The 19114-nt window shown below is 39.8% G+C and overlaps 1 protein-coding gene across 1 annotated transcript in view; it reads left to right on the top strand.

Moving 5' to 3' along the window:
• The window catches only part of NSD1 (nuclear receptor binding SET domain protein 1), a 146343-nt gene that overhangs the window by 74034 nt on the left and 53195 nt on the right, over nucleotides 1-19114 (top strand). Inside the window, exons 10-12 of the mRNA XM_081091701.1 lie at nucleotides 940-1058; nucleotides 1987-2130; nucleotides 8069-8192. Of these exons, the coding sequence (XP_080947827.1) occupies nucleotides 940-1058; nucleotides 1987-2130; nucleotides 8069-8192 (387 nt within the window). The remainder of the gene's footprint in view (nucleotides 1-939; nucleotides 1059-1986; nucleotides 2131-8068; nucleotides 8193-19114) is intronic.

The raw sequence follows: 19114 nt of genomic DNA, 5'->3' as shown, positions 1-19114 counted from the left end.
GAGGGGGAGAGACAGAGAGAAACATCAATGTGAGAGACACATCAATTGGTTGCCTCCTGCACACACCCCAACCAGGGCCAGGGATCAAAGCTACAACTTAGGTATGTGCCCTTGACCGGAATTGAACCCAGGACCCTTCAATCCGCAGGCCAATGCTCTATCCACTGAGCCAAACCCACTAGTGCTAAGCCAAATTTTATATATTTCAACTTTTCATCTTAATCTTTAAGTCATAGAGTGATATAATTTACTATCTTTAATCTTGGAAGCCAAGTTTTAGTATTTTGGTCTGACTATATAAAAGTATTTTCTCCTCATCTATAGGATATTAAAGTCCTTTGAGGAACTAGGAAGTCTTTTATTTCAACCATGTAGGACAGTGATTTTCAACCGCTGTGCAACAAGTATTTTTAAAACATGCAATACCTATTTTAGTCAGGGGCACTGACCTCTTTTCCCTTAGATTGTCAAAAAAAAGAAGCCAACAGCCAACACAATAATAGCTGTCTGGTGACCGAATCAAAATTATACCTTTTTTTGTCTTGTACAATCCACAAATAAAATATAAAAAATTTTTGGTGTGCTGTAGAATTTTAGTAATTAGTCTATGTGTGCCATGAGATGAAAAAGGTTGAAAATCACTGTTGTAGAATGGAATTGCTTTAGTAACCTACCTATACAACTTATTATTAAACCTGTATGAGACAGAATTTATACATTTGTAGCTAATTCCCCAACTACTTATATAGTCATTGGTAAGTCTCTTTATCTCTCTGCTCCTGGTTTCCTCATCTACAAAGTTAGAGAATTGAACAGTAAATTCAAGGTTAGTTTTTACTCTAACATTCCGTAATTCTATGAGGGTCCTTTAGTTGAGGATAGGAGTTCTTGCACTTGGGTATCATTCACTAGCAGGTAACACATGTTTTTCTGTCATAGGCACTACCAAGATATTTGATAAACCAAGAAGGCGAAAACGACAAAGGCATGTTATAGCTAAGATGCATTGTAAAAGAGTGAAAAGTGAAGACTCATCAAGAGAAACTCCAGGCTCAGAGGTATTACTCTGTTCCTAATCTTTTGATCTTCCAAAGCAAAGCTACTTTTCACAGTGGAGCCCACATCCCTCTTTCCCTTGAGTTTATTTAATAGTATTCTCCTGAAACAGCTAATGGATATAAGGAATCCTGGAGAAAAAGGATTGCCTAATTCTAGTAAAAATTAGTCAAGGCACATATGGCATCTATAGGTATAACCTTTTTATAAGATCACATTGTATACTCTAGGCGTTAGATGAAATTTCATGTTTCATCATGAAATTTCTAAAAACCAAAGAGCACAATAGCAAGTAACCATATGATCCAAATGTTGCCCTTTTAAAAAGTTGAGACTGCTGCAGTTAGGGGGAACATTCATTTGCTTATTTTTTAAGACCATCAATTGCTTAATTTTAGAATAAAATTTGTAAATATCAGTTTTTAGGAAATAGAGATAGACTTAAAACAATAGTTTGCAGAGCATCATTGTAGTCATTGATGCTATGTCTGGCTTTTATAACTCAGGTTAAAAGAGCCTTAGTACAAGTCAGGCCAGCATCATACATTATAATAAAGATTGTTTCTTTCCAGGACAATTTGAATAGAATGCCTAAGAGGGGCATTATTTAGGAAACACTGATCTTGGAAGGACAAATAAGTAATCAAATAAACTTAAGAATGTTTTCTCTCCCTTAGTGAAACCTTAAAATGGAACAGCTCAAAAAGTTCCAGTGGAACAGCCTCAGAGCAGTTAGTGGCAGGGCATGAGGCGCCCACTACCCGCCCAATCACAGCAGGGTTAGAACTAACATTGCATGCAGTCCGCCCGCGTGATTGGCTGAACATCTGTAAGTGCTTAATGGCTAGACAAATAGCAGTCCAGAGGGAGGGGGTCAGATTGAGGAGACATCAATAATGCAGATATGGGACATTATTTTTTCTCTGCAAGGGAGAACTGATGACACACAGGATGGCTGCAAGTCTCAAGGAGGCTGTTGAAGAGGGCATAGAAAACGACCAAGGGATGCCTGCATCTAAAAAACTGCAGGGTGAACGAGGTGGAGGAGCTGCCCTCAAGGAGAATGTTTGTCAGGTAGAAAATGTCTACTTGCCTTCTGATTGCATGCATATCTTTTCTTTTTCTTTTTTCCTATACATTTCATTGATTTTTTTAGAGGGAAGGGAGAAGGATAGAGAGTTAGAAACATTGATGAGAGAAACATCGATTCGCTGCCTTCTCTACACCCACTGCTGGGGATGTGCCCGAAACCAAGGAATATGCCCTTGACCAGAATCGAACCTGGGACCCTTCAGTCCACAGGCTGACGACGATCTATCCACTGAGCCAAACCGGTTGTCTTTTAAGAGAAGCCCTCTCCATTTTTTGATGGCCCATTCATTATTAGGATAATAATTTTATTGGATGATTCCAGTGCAGTCGCTTCCCTTTGAGGATTTAACTCTTCTCCCTCCCCACAAAAAGAGAAAGTAGGAGAAGTATATAGTGTTGGTGAACCACTTGCCCCTTGTTGCCCGTGAGTAGACGACCTGAAATAGGTCTCAAATGGGAGAAGTGGAGAAGTGAATCTGTGAATCTGTGGTTGCTCACTCAAGATCATTTTCCTGTACCTCACAAGGTGTGAGAATCTTTGGATTTCTAAGGAATTTTCCAAGGGTAACTTTTGCTATAAGATTTGTTTAAAAAACAATTTATTTTTTTTTGCTTTAAAGTACTTAGAGGACCTACCATTTATATAACTTTAGAGACCCTACTGCCTATATTTTTATAATTAGAAAATAAATGTTTATACAGTAATTACTGTGTTTTAAGCATTGTCCCAATCACTATAAATATTACATCATATATTGATTATAATAATCTTATAAGTAGATTATCATTTTTTTAATTAAATCTTTATTGTTCAGATTATTACATTTGTTCCTCTTTTTCCCCCCCATAACTCCCCTCCTCCCAGTTCCCTCCCCACCCTCCGCCCTCACTCCCCACTCACTGTCCTCATCCATAGGTGCACGATTTTTGTCCAGTCTCTTCCCGCATCTCCCACACCCCTTTCCCCCCCAAGAATAGTCAGTCCATTCCCTTTCTATGTCCCTGATTCTATTATAATCACCAGTTCATTCTGTTTATCGGATTATTTATTCACTTGATTCTTAGATTCACTTGTTGATAGATGCATATTTGTTGTTCATAATTTGTATCTTTACCTTTTTCTTCCTCTTCCTCTTCTTAAAGGATACCTTTCAGCATTTCGTATAATCCTGGTTTGGTGGTGATGAACTCCTTTAGCTTTTCCTTATCTGTGAAGCTCTTTATCTGACCTTCAATTCTGAATGATAGCTTTGCTGGATAAAGTAATCTTGGTTGTAGGTTCTTGGTATTCATCACTTTGAATATTTCTTGCCACTCCCTTCTGGCCTGCAAAGTTTCTTTTGAGAAATCAGCTGACAGTCGTATGGGTATTCCCTTGTAGGTAACTGAGTTTCTTTCTCTTGCTGCTTTTAAGATTCTCTCTTTGTCTTTTGCTCTTGGCATTTTAATTATGATGTGTCTTGGTGTGGTCCTCTTTGGATTCCTTTTGTTTGGGGTTCTCTGCGCTTCTTGGACCTGTAAGTCTATTTCTTTCACCAGGTGGGGGAAGTTTTCTGTCATTTCTTCAAATAGGTTTTCAATAACTTGCTCTCTCTCATCTTCTGGCACGCCTATAATTCTGATGTTGGTACGCTTGAAGCTGTCCCAAAGGCTCCTTACGCTATCTTCGTATTTTCGGATTCTTTTTTCATTTTGCTTTTCCGGTTGGGTGTTTCTTGCTTCTTTGTATTTCAAATCTTTGCCTTGATTCTTGCGCTCCTCTGGTCTGCTGTTGGGAGTCTGTATAGTATTCTTTATTTCAGTCCGTGTATGCTTAATTTCTAGTTGGTTCTTTATCACAACATCGAGGGTCTCATTAGATTTCTCGAGGATCTCATTAAGTTTATCGGTGGCTTCTAGACAGTTCTTGAGAGATCTTAAAAGTGTGGTTCTGAACTCCATATCCTCCATTGACAATTTTGTCCTGTTTCTTTGTCTCCGCATTTTGTTATGCTTTCTTGGTGCACCCCCTAGTGGTCTTTGTGCGCAGTTTTGTAGTTAAGCCTTGATTGTTGTAGCTAATACTAGGGGGGATTTGACCTCCAGGCCAAGTGGCTGTGAGAATCAGCTGTGTCTGGAGTGAGAGAACTTCTGTCCTCTAGGGAGGTGCTAGTCTGGCGTTTGCCTGAGGCTATCCGGCAAATGCCTCTGTGCAGGGCTTGGGCGGGGTGGGTGGGTCTCACGGGATCAACAGGGTGGGCCGGAGAGAGCAGTTAGGCTGCTCTCAGTCCTGTCCCCAGGGGCTCTGCCTCTCTGAGTCCCAGCAACCACTGCAAACCTCGGAGAGAAAGCTGCACTCGCTCCGACCGAAGCCAGACAGTCCCGCTTCTCCCGTTTGAGTCAGGGTCCCTAAAGACTCGCCTGGATCTGGAGCTCAGAGTCTGCGACTCCCTCCCGATTGAAAACGCCAACCGCGCCCTCCGCCACCAGCCCGCTCTGCATGCACTCCGCACCTCAGTATTTGACTTCAGCACTGTGCCTCCTCTGAGTGTCGGTATGCGATTCTCTTTCCTCCTAGTTGTAGGACTTCCACTCAGCCAGCGTTCCTGTGGTTCTGGGTGATGTCTGTTCTGTCTTTTAGTTTCACTTTTGAAGTGGTTGTTCGAGGCAGCAAACTCTGGCGTTAACCTATGCCACCATCTTGGTTCTCCCTTCTATTATCATTATTAACCTAATTTTATAATTGAGGAAACAGGCATAGATATGTTAAATAGTGAAGCCAGGATATAAACCCGGGCAATCTGGGTTTAGAGCAGCCGTGGGCAAACTTCGGCCCGCGGGCCGGATCCGGCCCGTTTGAAATGAATAAAACTAAAAAAAAAAAGACCATACCCTTTTATGTAATGATGTTTATTTTGAATTTATATTAGTTCACACAAACACTCCATCCATGCTTTTGTTCCGGCCCTCCGGTCCAGTTTAAGAACCTATTGTGGCCCTCGAGTCAAAAAGTTTGCCCACCCCTGGTTTAGAGTCTTAACCAAACCACTGTATTGTATTGCCTGTCTATGAGATGTGACTCTACTTTATTGTTAAAGAGCTGACTCCACTTTATTGTTTTATGAGCCTTTATTTGACTTGGGTGTAGAGTCAGTGGTTGTTTTGGTTATGATCTCTTTTTATGGTCTTGATTTACCTTTGTAAATTCTTTAAAATTGGGATATTAGTTTGTTTTTTTCCTAATTGAAATAGCTAAAAAATAAAACTAATCCAGGGCAATATAATTTCAACTCAGTTTCTTTGTTCATTTTCACTATTGTACACACACACACACACACACACATACATTTTGATCAAAGAAGGTTGACCATATTCAGTCCAGCTCCCAAACACAGGGTTAGTCCTCAGAGACTTATACCCACAGAGATTATTAACAAAAAATGATAAATAAAATTATGGTGACTCAGTGGTCTTGGCTTGTTTAGATCAGTCTTTGATTAAATCTGTTTTTCTTCCGTAATTTAATTTTTATTTTAAATTTTGTTTTATTGCTTAAAGTATTACAAAGAGTATTACATATGTCTCCTTTCTTCTGTAATTTATTAATAGTGCCTCTTTTTACTCTCAAGTGTCCCACTTAGAAAGATACAATATTTGTCAGTTTTTATGTGTGAATAGTGGATAATGGGGGAGCTGAACATGTGAGACTAGTTCAGACTACAGATTGATTAAGATCTTGAGGTCCCTTCCTAATCTCTAGCTGCCTCTGGCCTTATTCCCTGCTAAAGTTCTACTCACTTGTTTATTTTATGTTAAGTGACCAAGACCTGTTCTATTTCTTTGGGTTCCTAAAGATAATAGATTTACCTAGCCACATGTTCCCTTTCTTCTCTTACAGAATAAGTATAAAACGTTTTTTTGTTTGTTTTGTTTTTTGTTTTTTTGCTAATCACTATGGGGAAACTAGTCAAGATGTTGGAAGGGTAAAAAGTAAGAAATATTAGGAATTTTCAGAATTTTCATAAATCTTCAAATGTTTTCAGAGCAACATATCTAGATAGATCTTACTTCCTAAGGCCCTATCTTAAGTGGCACCCTGTCTTAGATGAGATCATCTGAGAAAGATGATATTTCTGAGCTGGTTCATATCTCAAGGGTTGTTTAAACCTTAATTGGAGCTCATTTAGAACAGTTGTGACCCAAGTCCAGCTAGCTAGTATCTCTTGTTGAATCTTTGCAGTAGTCTTCTTGATTATTTCTTTGCTTCTTTTCTCATCTTTCTACTTTTTAAAAAAAATTTATCTTTATTTTTAAAAGTGTTATAGATGCCCCCTTTCCCCCATTGGTCCCCTACTCCCCGCTCTTACCCTCTCTCCAGGCCTTCACCACATGGTTATGCATATAAGTTATTTGATTAATCTCTTCCTGCCTCCCTGCTCCCCCCCCGCCCCCTTCCTTCTCAGAATTGCCAGTTTGTTACATGCTTTCATGTCTCTGGATTTATTTTGTCAGTTTATTTTGTTCATTATATTCCACATATAAGTGAGATCATGTGATATGTGTCTTTCTCTGACTGGCTCAGCATAATACTCTCTAGGTCCCTCCATGTTGTCTCAAAGGGCAAGAGATCCTTCTATTTTACAACTGCATGGTATTCCACTGTGTAAATGTACCACAGCGTTTTTACCCACTCTACTGATGGACACTTGGGCTGTTTCCAGATCTTAGCTATTGTAAATAGCGCTGCTATTGTAAATATTTTCTTTCTTTTTTTAAAAAAGGTATTTTTTTATTGATTTCAAAGAGGAAGGGCGGGGGAGAGAGAAATAGAAACATCAGTGAGAGAGAATCATTGATCGGCTGCCTCTGCAATCCAGGCATGTGCCATTGACTGGAATCGAACCTGGGATCCTTCAGTCCACAGGCTGACACTCTATCCATTGCACCAAACTGACTAGGACGTAAATATTTTCTTTCTGATTGTTGTTTCGAGTTTCTTAGGATATATTCCTAGATCAGCTTTCTATTCTTAAACTCAGTTTCGACGTAGCAATCACAAGGATCTGTTTTTAAATGAGTCACTGATTTTAGCCTTCCTTTGGTAAAGCTATCTAATGAAACACCTAAAATCTGAAACTCTGTACCATAATCAGTAAGGTCACATAATCAGGCCTTTGCCTCTCTTGTACCTCATTTTCTACCACTTACAACTTTAGTCCCATGACACTGGCTTTCCTAGTGCTTCTCAGACATGCCATGGTTTTTTTCCATTTGTGGACTTTCTATACTTGCTGCTTTCCTGGCCCTTCCTTCACATCACATGACTGATTTGTCTTTCAGAGCTAATCTGAGCAGCTATTCCTAATCACCCAGTCCAAAGTATCTATTTGAATTTTCTTCCTTCAGTTCTCTACAATAATGCTTATCATGTCTGATATCTTTTCTGCTTAAGTTTTTACTTGTATTTTCTATCCTTAGAATATAAAAACCATAAGAACCAGGGATCTTGTGCTACCTGGTAATCATTACATATTGCATGAATGGTTGGTGGGATTTCTTGTTTCTGGCAAAGCTACTTATTAATCTTTGCCTTCCTAAGGGCCTTCTTGGGATTTTTAAAAACCTTTTTCTATAGCTCTAACCGGTTTGGCTCAGTGGATAGAGCATTGCCCTGGAGACTGAAGGGTCCCGGGTTCGATTCCGGATTCCGGTCAAGGACACATGCCTGGGTTTGGGGCTCAATCCGCATTAAGGGTTGTGGAGGAGACAGCCAATCAATGATTCTCTTATCATTGATGTGTCTCTCTCTCTCTCTCTCTCTCTCTCTCTCTCTCTCTCTCTCCCCCTTCCTCTCTGAAATCACTAAAAATACAGTATTAAAAAGAAAAAGACAAAAAAAATACTTTTTCTATAGACAGATCTGTTTTCTTTTTCTTAACAGAACTGTGAGAAACTGGGTGAGCTGCTGTTATGTGAGGCTCAGTGCTGTGGGGCTTTCCACCTGGAGTGCCTTGGATTAACTGAGATGCCCAGAGGAAAATTTATCTGCAATGAATGTCGCACAGGTAAAGTTAGATACAGAAGGATCTTCTTCCAAAGAAGTTTTGAGCTTTAAGTTTTTCATTTAGACACTGTTTTGTTGCAATACTGAGCTAGTTGCTGCAGACGTAGAGATAGCTGCTATGCAGTCTTTGCCCTCAGAAGAGCTTCCAAATTTATAATAAATGTATAGTATAGCATAATGTAGTGCAAAAGTGTTGTAATGGAGATACATTTAAAGTGCTGTGTGAACAAAGATGAGACGGTTCCATAGAAGGAGATACCTGAGTTTGGCTTTAGGAGAAAAAGAAATTTGTATGGAGATGGGAAGGACAGAGGGCCTAGTAATGAAATTAGAGAATATTTGTGGAATAGGAACTGTAGATCAGTGCTTTTAGAGTTTAAGATATTTTAGGAAAGAGGTACTTGTTAGTGACAAGGAAGGCTGCTGGGTTACTGGTGATGATTTATATTTCTTGACTAGAGGCCCAGTGCATGACTTTGTGCATGGGTGGGGTCCCTCAGCCTGGCTGGCAATTGGGGCTGATTTGGGCCACAGGAGGTTGGGGGGTGGGAGGGAGGCTGCAGGAGGTTCCAATTGGGGCTGGCTAGCTTGCGGGGGGCGGCGGGGGGGGGGGGGGCACTGTGCAGGTATGGGAGCACACTGACCACCAAGAGGCAGCTCCTGTGTTGAGCGTCTGCCCCCTAGTGGTCAGTGCATGTCATAGCGACTGATTTTGGTCGCTTAGGCTTTTATATATATAGATGTGATTGGTGATTGCATAAGCATATTTACTTCATGATTATTCATAAATAATACACTTAGGATGTATATACTTTTCTTTATAACTCAAAACTTTTTACCCCCCCCCCCCCCCCAAAAAAAAAAAAAAGAATGTGATATTTTGGGAGAGTTATACTACATAGATTGGGTCAGAACCTAGAAATGTTCAGATGAGACCTGCCTGTAAAGCACTTTCCAAGCTGTACTAAGGATATTGTTCTTTTTTCAGCATTATATGTGGATAGTATAGCATTTAAGTAGTGAAGAAATAAGGGCTGAGTCTTATGTTCATAAATCATTAAAATCGTAAGTGTGGATGATGCTGCCTAAAGAGAAAGCATCTATAGGGCGAGAAGAAGCACAATGACAGTACCTCCCCTTAAAAGGAGGGTATGGAGGACCTAGTCAAAGAATGTCTGTGAAGCCCCGGGAGTGGGGTGTCATAAGCAGGGCAGATGTTGCAAAAAGACAAGATCCAAGAGGTTGCGGAGTAAATAGAGGCTGTTGTATTTGACTGTGATAAATGGTTCACTTTTTGCTAGAGAGTGCCACATTAAATCAGGATGAAGGTGAATGGGTAGCAGCAGACACTATTTTCTTACAGACGCTTGATTTCAATGAAAAAGAGTGCAGTAGCTGAAGGGAGGATAGTATAGGGTCAAAAGGAAGAAATGCTTGAGTGTTCATAGGATGAAGGTTAAGAACTGTGTAGGGAAGTAAATATCCTACCAGGAGAGTGAATAATTGCTAGGGGACAGTCACTAAGAGGAGAGGATAAGAGATAGAAAGGTAAAATAGGAATGCACCATGGAGCTGTGAGAGAGGAGAAGGAAGCTTAAGCAATTTTTCCTTGGCTTGGTGAGAAAGAAAAGGTTTTTCTAACTGGAAGGGAAGAGTGTAAATTTAGAGTAGGTTCTGTGGGGAATGGGACAGAATTAACTGGTGTCTGTAAATAGATGGCCATGTTAGATTGAATTATTTCATCTTTCCGCTGCCACCTTTGCAGGGGAAAGATAGAGGACAAGATAGTTGTGGGGTTATTTTGTCAAATCTTTTTTTTTTTTGTAAGGACATTTATTGGGTAAATCACAGAGGTAGAAAAAGTAATACCTAGAAGAAATGGGCTTAGGAAACAAGTTACAGAGGTAAAGGAAGGTCCCTTGGAGCTTGGGAGTGAGGAAGCTACTGTGCCTGGGGGAGAAGGAAAGAAAGGCATGGGCATGCTTCCCAGAGAGTGCCCATTTTGTCAGATTTTAGAAAGATCTTCTTGCCTTTTGAGCCAATGATCCAATTTTGCTAGTCTATATTATGTGATACTCTAAACAGGTTATCTAAGGCAAAGCTATTTTTTTAAATTGAAATATAACTTACCTACTGTAAAATGCACCCATTTTAATGTATGTTTTGATAAAATTTACACACCCATGTAACCACATCACAGGGGAGAATAGAACATTTTCACCACTCCAGAAAGGTTCCAGTCAACCCTTACACACCCCACCGACCCCCAATTCCAATCCCCTTCCCCAATTCAGATAAATGCTTATCTGCTTTCACATTAGATTTATTTTTGATGTTTCATATAAATGGAATAAAAGTGTATATAGTTTTTTGTTTATGACTTAACAATGTTGATGTGTATATCAATACATTCTCTTTCTTAAAACAGCTTTATTGGGGTATAGTAAAAGAAATTGCACAAAATATACAATTTGATATTAAGTTATGATGTGTAATATCTATGTGTGTGTGTGTGTGTGTGTGTGTGTGTGTGTACACCTGTGAAACTACCACTCAGCATAGTTAGTTATTTTGAGATTCGGCAATATTGTTGCAGGTATTGAGAGTTCATTCCTTTTTTTTTTTTTATCTTTATTGTTCAGATTATTGCAGATGTTCCTCTTTTTCCCCCCCATAGCTCCCTGCCGGGAGCCAGCCCAAAGGACCTGGCATATATGGCATACTGTTCTTAAAATGTTTGCTCACCTTCTTGGCACTATGTGTTTTAACCAAGGTCTCCTCTCTGAGAAAGATTGTTTCCCCAGGTAGGGATTTTCCCCTTAAGTTAGGGAGGGAATAAAACCCCTCAACTAAGTGCCAGGTGGGTAATTAATCACTTTAACTACGAACAATCATGCTTAAGCTACATAATCTTTACTCCCTGGAATGGAGATAAGAAACGCCCTAACCTTTGTAATAGAGATTGATAGGATTGAATCAACTGGTATAAATACAGATGTAACAAGACAGCAAGAGACAGAACTTAGAACACAGAACTTAGGAGACAGAGAGGGAGACAGAACCGAGGCACAGAACCTACACAGAACGTTCTCTAGAGACAAAAGAACTTCGCTGGAGAGAACATGGCAAAAGATCCTGGACTGAACCTGACTACAGAAATTGGCAAGAGAACCTGACTAGAACCTGGTGACTGAACCTGGCTGGAGAACCTGGACAGAACCTGGCTGGAGAACCTGCAAGAGAACATGGACACAGAACCTGGCTGGAGATCCAGAGCAGAACCTCTCTGGAGATCCAGACCAGAACTTAGCTGGAGATCCTGGTAGGCTGCTGATCAACTGAACACTGTCTCCGTGTCACTCCTTCTTCGCCGACTCCGTCCACACCTTTGGGGACCCCTGGACCCGCTGGGGTTGGACCCCAGCAGCTCCCCTCCACCCGGTTCCCACCCCACTTCAGGCTCCCCCCTTGCCCCGCCACTGACTTCGTCCATAGGTGTAAGCTCTTTGTCCAGTCTCTTCCTGCAACCCCTTCCCACCGAGAATTGTCAGTCTGCTCCCTTTCCATGCCCCTAATTCTATTACATTCACCTATCTGTTCTGTTCATCAGGTTTTTTATTCATTTGAGTTTTAGGTTCACTTGTTGATAGATATGTATTTGTTGTCACTTTGTTGTTCATAATTTTTTATCTTTACTTTCTTCTTCTTCCTCTTCTTAGAGAATATCCTGCAGCATTTCATGTAATACTGGTTTGGGAGTGATGAACTCCTTTAGCTTCTTTTTGTCTGTGAAGCTCTTTATCTGACCTTCAATTCTAAATGAGCTTTGCTGGTTAGAGTAATCTTGGTTGTAGGTTCTTGCTATTCATCACTTTGTATATTTCTTGCCACTCCCTTCTGGCCTGCATAATTTCTCTTGAGAAATCAGCTGACAGTCGTATGGGTACTCCCTTGTAGGTAACTAACTTTTTTTCTGTTGCTGCTTTTTAGATTCTCTCTATGTCTTTTGCCCTTGGCATTTTAAGAGTCTCATGCTCTACCGACTGAGCTAGCCGGGCGCCTGTTGCCCTTGGCATTTTAATTATGATGTGTCTTAGTTTGGTCCTCTTTGGATTTCTTTTGTTTGGGGTTCTCTGCGCTTCCTGTACTTGTAAGTCTATTTCTTTCACCAGGTAGGGAAAGTTTTTGTCATTTTCTTCAAATAGGTTTTCAACATCTTTCTCTCTCTCTTCTTGTGGCACTCCCATAATTCGGATGTTGGTACACTTGAAGTTGCCCCAGTGGCGCCTTACACTGTCTTCATATTTTTGGATTCTTTTTATTTTGCTTTTCGGTTAGGTGGTTTTTGCTTCTTCGTATTTCAAATCTTTGACTTCAGATTCTTGGGATCCTCCAGTCTGCTGTTGAATCTCTATGTTATTCTTTATTTCAGTTAGTGTATGCTTAATTTCTGCTTGGTCCTTTTTCATATCCTTGAAGGTCTCACTAAATTTCTCGGAGGTTTCTAGAAGATTCTTGAGTAACTGTGGTTTTTGAACTCTATATCCAGTATTTTGCTCTCCTCCATTTCTTTCCTTTGTGACTTGTTTCTGTTTCTCCACATTTTGGCTGCTTCCCTATGTTTGTTCCTATGTACTGGGTAGCTGCTAAGTCTCCTTGAGTTGATAGAGTGGCTTTGTGTGGTAGGTGTGCTATGGGGCCCAGTGGCTCAGCCTCCCCAGTCACCTAAGGTGAATGCTCTTGGTGTATCCCTTTGTGGGCTGTTTACACAGTCTTGTTGTAGTTAACCCATGATTGCTGTTGGTATCGCTGGGAGGAATTTACCTCCAGGCCAATTGGCTGTGATGACCAGCTCTGTCTACACTGGAAGATCTGTTGCGCAGGAGACACCCTTATGGGGCAGGGCTTGCTGCTTCAGTGGGGCTTTGGTGCTCACTGAGTCTGCCCCTTAAGTGCGTCTCTTATGAATGTGAAGAGTTGTAATCTGGTATGGTATCACTCTGACCACTGGGTATACTGGCTCTTGGATCTCCAAGGAGGTACAAGGTCAGCCACTGTCTTGGGGCTGCCCAGCAGGAGCTCAGAGACATCTGCAGATTCCTCCTCTTTGTATGAGGTTTGGAAGTGCCCAGACGAGACCCAGCTGGGAAGCAAGGAAGGCTGCTGCTGCCAGGCCTTGGGCCTTCTTTTGGAAGCTCTGGGGCTCTCTGACCCAGCTGTAGTTTGACAGATTTTAGGCGGAGAAAGGACAGGCCATTCATATGCAAAAGCCAATGGGCACAGCTTGGGTGGGGTTGTAAATTGGGTGTAGTGGGGTCTTTTGGAAGCAGCAGGGCAGAGCAAACTGCAATGGCTGCCAGTCAGCCCTGCCCTGGAATGGTCTCCGGGTCTCCGTGTTCCATGCCCCATGCAGGAATAATGATCCCTGCGAGCACCTCTGAGAGAAAGCTGCCCTCGCGTTCCTGTCCCTACAGTTTCTCCCCATATGTGTCTGGGTCCCCAGAGTCTCTCCGGAACTGGAGCTTGTATCTCCCTCCTGATTAAAAGAGCAGCACATCCAGGTGCCAGCACTTTCCATGCCTCCACACCTCTTACCAGTCTCAAAGCGCTTTCTTCACCTCTCTAGTTGTAGAACTTCCACTCAGCTTTCCCGCAGTTCTGGGTGGTAGTTGTTCTGCCTTTTAGTTATTTTGATGTGGTTGTGAGAGGCAGCAAGTATAGGTGTTTACGTATGCCGCCATCTTGGTTCTCCAAGAGTTCATTCCTTTTTATTGTTGAGTATTATTTCATTTTATGGGTGTACCACCGTTTGTTTATCTATTCATCTACTGATGTACATTTGGGCTGTTCTCAGCTTGGGCTGTGAAGATTGAGTTCTTTGTATGGATATGTTGTCTTTTCTCTTTTGTAAATACCTAAGAGTAGATGGCTGCATCATATGTTTAATTTTAAAAGAAACCTCCAAATTGTTTTCCAAAATGTTTGTACCATTTTCATTCCTATCTGTAATATATGAGAGTTTATGTTCTTCCACATCTTCAACAACACTTATTATTGTCGGTCTTCTTCATCTTAGCCATTCTGACAGATGTGTGGTGGTATCTCAGTGTGGTTTTGATGTACATCTGCCTGAAGACAAATGATATTGTGCATCTTATGTGCTTATTTGCGGTACCTCATTTTGGTTTTAATGTGCATCTCCCTGAAGGAGAATGATATTGTGCATCTTGTGTGCTTATTTGCTGTTGTCTTTGAAGTGTCTAAGTCTTTATTTTTATTATTTTTTTATTTAGGTTGCTTATTTTCTTACCTACTTAGTTTTAAGAGTTCTTTTTATGTATTCTGGATACAAGTTCTATATCAGATCCAAGTCCCTTTTCAGATTAGTCTCCCAATATGTGGGTTGTTTCATATCCTTTTTTTCTTTTTAAAAAAGTTTTTTTATTGAATTTTAGAGAGAAAGGAAGGGAGAGCGCTAAACATCATGCCCCCTAAATGAGGATGGAGCCCTTCAAACTGGGTATGTGTCCTGATGGGCAACTCAATGGGCAACCTAATCAACTGAGCCACACCTGCGAGGGCTTTTTTTATTTTCTTAATGTTGTCCTTTGAAGAGCAGAAGTATTTAATTTTGATCAAGTCCAGTTTATCAATTTGTTCTTTTTATGGACTTTACTTTAGTGTCATATCTAAGACATATAGCTTACCCCAGTGGTCACAAAGATTTTGTTTTCTTCTGAAAATTTTATAGTTTTAGGTTTTACATTTAGGCCTATGAACTATTTTGAATTAATTTTTGTACATGATGGAGGTAAAGAGAGGTTATTATTTTTGAGGATAGGAAAGTTTACCCTAGTTTTAATAAAGAAGAATAAAAAGAGTCACTTCTTACTGGTATAGGTCACCCTGTTTTCCTACAGTAGGGTGACCACACCATCATTTATTAATATTGGCTACTGGTTATTCAGTATCAGGCAGTAATTTGCTTCTTACCAAATACATTTTTAATTTTTTTCCTAAAATCTCTATTAATTGGATGATCTTTCTATTAATAGATAAGATAGGTTATTTTAATGAGCTCCTATTTCCATTTAAGTGCCAGAGGCAGATTTATGTTCAGTCTCTCAAGCCTGCATTCTTTCCCTTATATCAGTGGTTCTCAACCTGTGGGTTGCAACCCCTTTGGGGGTCAAATGACCCTTTCACAGGGGTTGCCTAAGAATAAGAAACACATATATAATTACATATTGTTTTTGTGATTAATCACTATACTTTAATTATGTTCAATTTGTAACAATGAAAATACATCCTACATATCAGATATTTACATTATGATTCATAACAATAGCAAAATTACAGTTATGAAGTAGCAACGAAAATAATTTTATGGTTGGGGGTCACCACAACATGAGGAACTGTATTAAAAGGTCGTGGCATTAGGAAGGTTGAGAACCACTGCCTTACATTGTATTGTTTCTGAGACAGAGGTAGGTTGTGTATCTTTTTTAATTTATTTTTTTAAATTTTATTTTATTGTTTAAAGTATTACAAATAGTAGTACATATGTTTCCTTTTTTCCCCCATTGACCTACCCCTGGCATCCCCTCCCCCGCCTCCACCCCCCAGTGTCTTGTGTCTGTTGGTTATGCTTACATGCATGCATACAAGTCCTTCTGTTGATCTCTAACCGCCCCTCCCCCCCCAACATTCGCCATCCTTGCTGCTGTAATTTGACAGTCTGTTCAATGCTTCTCTGCCTCTGTATCTTTTTGTTCATCAGGTTATAATGTTCTTTATTACCCATAAATGAGTGAGATCATGTGGTATTTTTCTTTCACTGCCTGGCTTATTTCACTTAGCAAATGTTCTCCAGTTCCATCCACGCTGCTGCAAGTGGTAAGAATTTCCTCTTTTTTATAGCAGCGTAGTATTCCATTGTGTAGATGCACCATAGTTTTCTAATCCACTCATCTGCTGATGGGCATTTAGGCTGTCTCCAAATCTTAGCTATTGTAAATTGTGCTGTTATGAACATAGGGGTGCATATATCCTTTCTGATTGGTGTTTCTGGTTTCTTGGGATATATTCCTAGGAGTGGTATTACTGGGTCAAATGGCAGTTCCATTTTTAAATTTTTGAGGTAATGCCATACTGTTTTCCATAATGGCTGCACCAGTCTGCATTCCCACCAGCTGTGAATGAGGGTTCCTTTTTCTCCACATCCTGTCCAGCACTTGTCATTTGTTGATTTGTTGATGATAGCCATTCTGACAGGTGTGAGATGGTACCTCATTGTTGTTTTGATTTGCATCTCTCAGATGATTAGTGCCTTTGAGCATGTTTTCATGTGTCTCTTGGCTTTCTGAATGTCCTCTTTCAAAAAGTGTCTAGGTCCTTTGCCCATTTTTTGATTGGATTGTTTCTCTTCTTTTTGTTAAGTTGAATGAGTTCCCTGTAAATTTTGGAGATTAAACCCTTATCAGAGATAACATTGGCAACTATGTTCTCCCATGCAGTGGGCTTTCTTGTTGTTTTGTTGATGGGTTTTTTTTTGCTGTGCAGAAGCTTTTTATTTTGATGTAGTCCCATTTGTTTATTTTCTCCTTAGTCTCTCTTGCCCTAGGATCTGTGTCTGTAAAGATACTGCTACAACATATGTCTGCAATTTTACTGCCTATAGAGTCTTATAGGATTTTTATGGTTTCCCATCTTATATTCAAGTCCTTTAGCCATTTTTAGTTTGTTTTTGTGTATGGGGTAAGTTGGTGATCTAGTTTCATTTTTTTGCATGTATCTGACCAAATTTTCCAACACCATTTATTAAAGAGGCTGTTTTGACTCCATTATATGCTCTTGCCACCTTTGTCAAATATTAATTGAGTATAATGGCTTGGGTCAATTTCTGGATCCTCTATTCTGTTCCATTGGTCTATATGTCTGTTCTTGTGACAATACCAAGCAGTTTTCAGAACTGTGGCTTGGTAATAAAATTTTTAAAAATATATATTTTATTGATTTTTTTACAGAGAGGAAAGGAGAGGGATAGAGAGTTAGAAACATCGATTCAGCTGCCTCCTGCACACTCCCTACTGGGGATGTGCCCACAACCAAGTACATGCCCTTGACCGGGATCGAACCTGGGACCCTTCAGTCCTCAGGCCAACGCTCTATCCATTGAGCCAAACCAGTTGATGTCTGGTATTGTGATCCCTCCAACTTTGTCTTTTTTCTCAGGACAGCTGTGGCTATTGGGGGTCTTTTTTTATTCCAGATGAATTTTTGGAGAGTTTGTTCTAGATCTTTGAAATATGCCATTAGTATTTTAATAGGTATTACATTGAATCTGTAGATTGCTCTAGGTAGTATGGACATTTTAATGATGTTGATTCTACCAATCCATGAACATGGTATGTTCTTCCATTTGTTTATGTCTTCCTCTATCTCTTTTTCCAATATCCTGCAGTTTTCCAAGTAATAGGTCTTTCACGTCCTCGGTTAAGTTTGTTCCTAGGTATCTTAATTTTTTTGGTGCAGTGGTAAATGGGATTTTTTTTTTTTCATTTCTCTTTCTGTGAGTTCATTATTGGTGTATAAAAAGGCCATAGATTTCTGGGTGTTAATTTTGTATCCTGCTACGTTGCCAAATTCATTTATTAGGTCTAGTACTTTTTTGACGGATTCTTTGGGATTTTCTATGTATAGTATCATGTAATCTGCAAACAAGGACAGTTTTACTTCTTTTCCAATTTGGATGCCTTTTATTTCCTTCTTCTTGTCTGATCACTATGGCTAGTACTTCTAGTACTATGTCGAAAGGAGTGGTGAAAGTGGGCATCCTTGTCTTGTTCCTGTTCTTAGGGAAAATGAGTTTAGTTTTTGCCCATTGAGTATGATGTTGGCTGTAGGTTTGTCATATAGGGCTTTTATTATGTTGAGGTATGATCCTTCTATTCCCACTGTGCTGAGAGTTTTTACCAAGAAAGGGTGTTGGATTTTATCAAAAGCTTTTTCTGCATCAATTGATATGATTATGTGATTTTTGTCTCTCAGTTTGTTTATGTGATGTATCACATTTATTGATTTGCGGATATTGTGCCATCCTTGCATCCCTGGAATAAATCCCATTTGGTCATGGTGTATGATCTTTCTAATGTATTACTGAATCCAATTTGCTAGAATTTTGTTGAGGATTTTAGCATCTATATTTCATCAATGATATTGGCCTGTAGTTCTCTTTTTTTTGTGGTGTCTTCGTCTGGTTTTGGGATTAGGGTAATGCTGGCTTCATAGAAAGAGCTTGGAAGTGTTCCTTCCACTTGAATTTTTTGGAATAGTCTGAGTAGGATAGGTTTTAGTTCTTTTTTGGATGCTTGTTAGAACTCCCCTGTAAAGCCGTCTGGACCAGAGCTTTTGTTTGCTGGAAGGTTTTTGATCACTGTTTTAATTTCTTCAGTAGTTATCGGCCTATTCAGGTTTTTTGACTCTTCTTGGTTGAGTTTTGGGAGCTTGTATTTTTCTAAGATTAAGTCCATTTCATATAGGTTGTCCATTTTGTTGGAATAGAGTTGTTCATAGTATTTTTTCATAATCATTTACATTTCTGTGGGATCGGTTGCTATTTCACCTCTTTCATTTCTGATTTTGTTTATTTGGGTCCTCTCTCTTTGCTTCTTAGTGAACCTGGTTAGAGGTTCATCAATTTTGTTTATCCTTTTAAAGAACCAGCTTTTGGGCTTGTTGATCTTTTGTATTGTTTTTTTGGTCTCTATGTCATTTATCTCCACTCTGATCTTTATTATTTCCTTCCTTCTGCTTATGCTGGGCTTTTTTTTTTTTTTTAAATATATTTCATTGATTTTTTTACAGAGAGGAAGGGAGAGAGAGAGTCAGAAACATCGATGAGAGAGAAACATCAATCAGCTG

The sequence above is a fragment of the Myotis nattereri genome, assembly GCF_964212035.1.
Source record: "Myotis nattereri genome assembly, chromosome: 5".
In the NCBI taxonomy this organism is placed as follows: domain Eukaryota; kingdom Metazoa; phylum Chordata; class Mammalia; order Chiroptera; family Vespertilionidae; genus Myotis; species Myotis nattereri.
The sequence above is the reverse complement of the archived record's forward strand: the minus strand, read 5'-3'. Positions and strand labels throughout refer to the sequence as shown.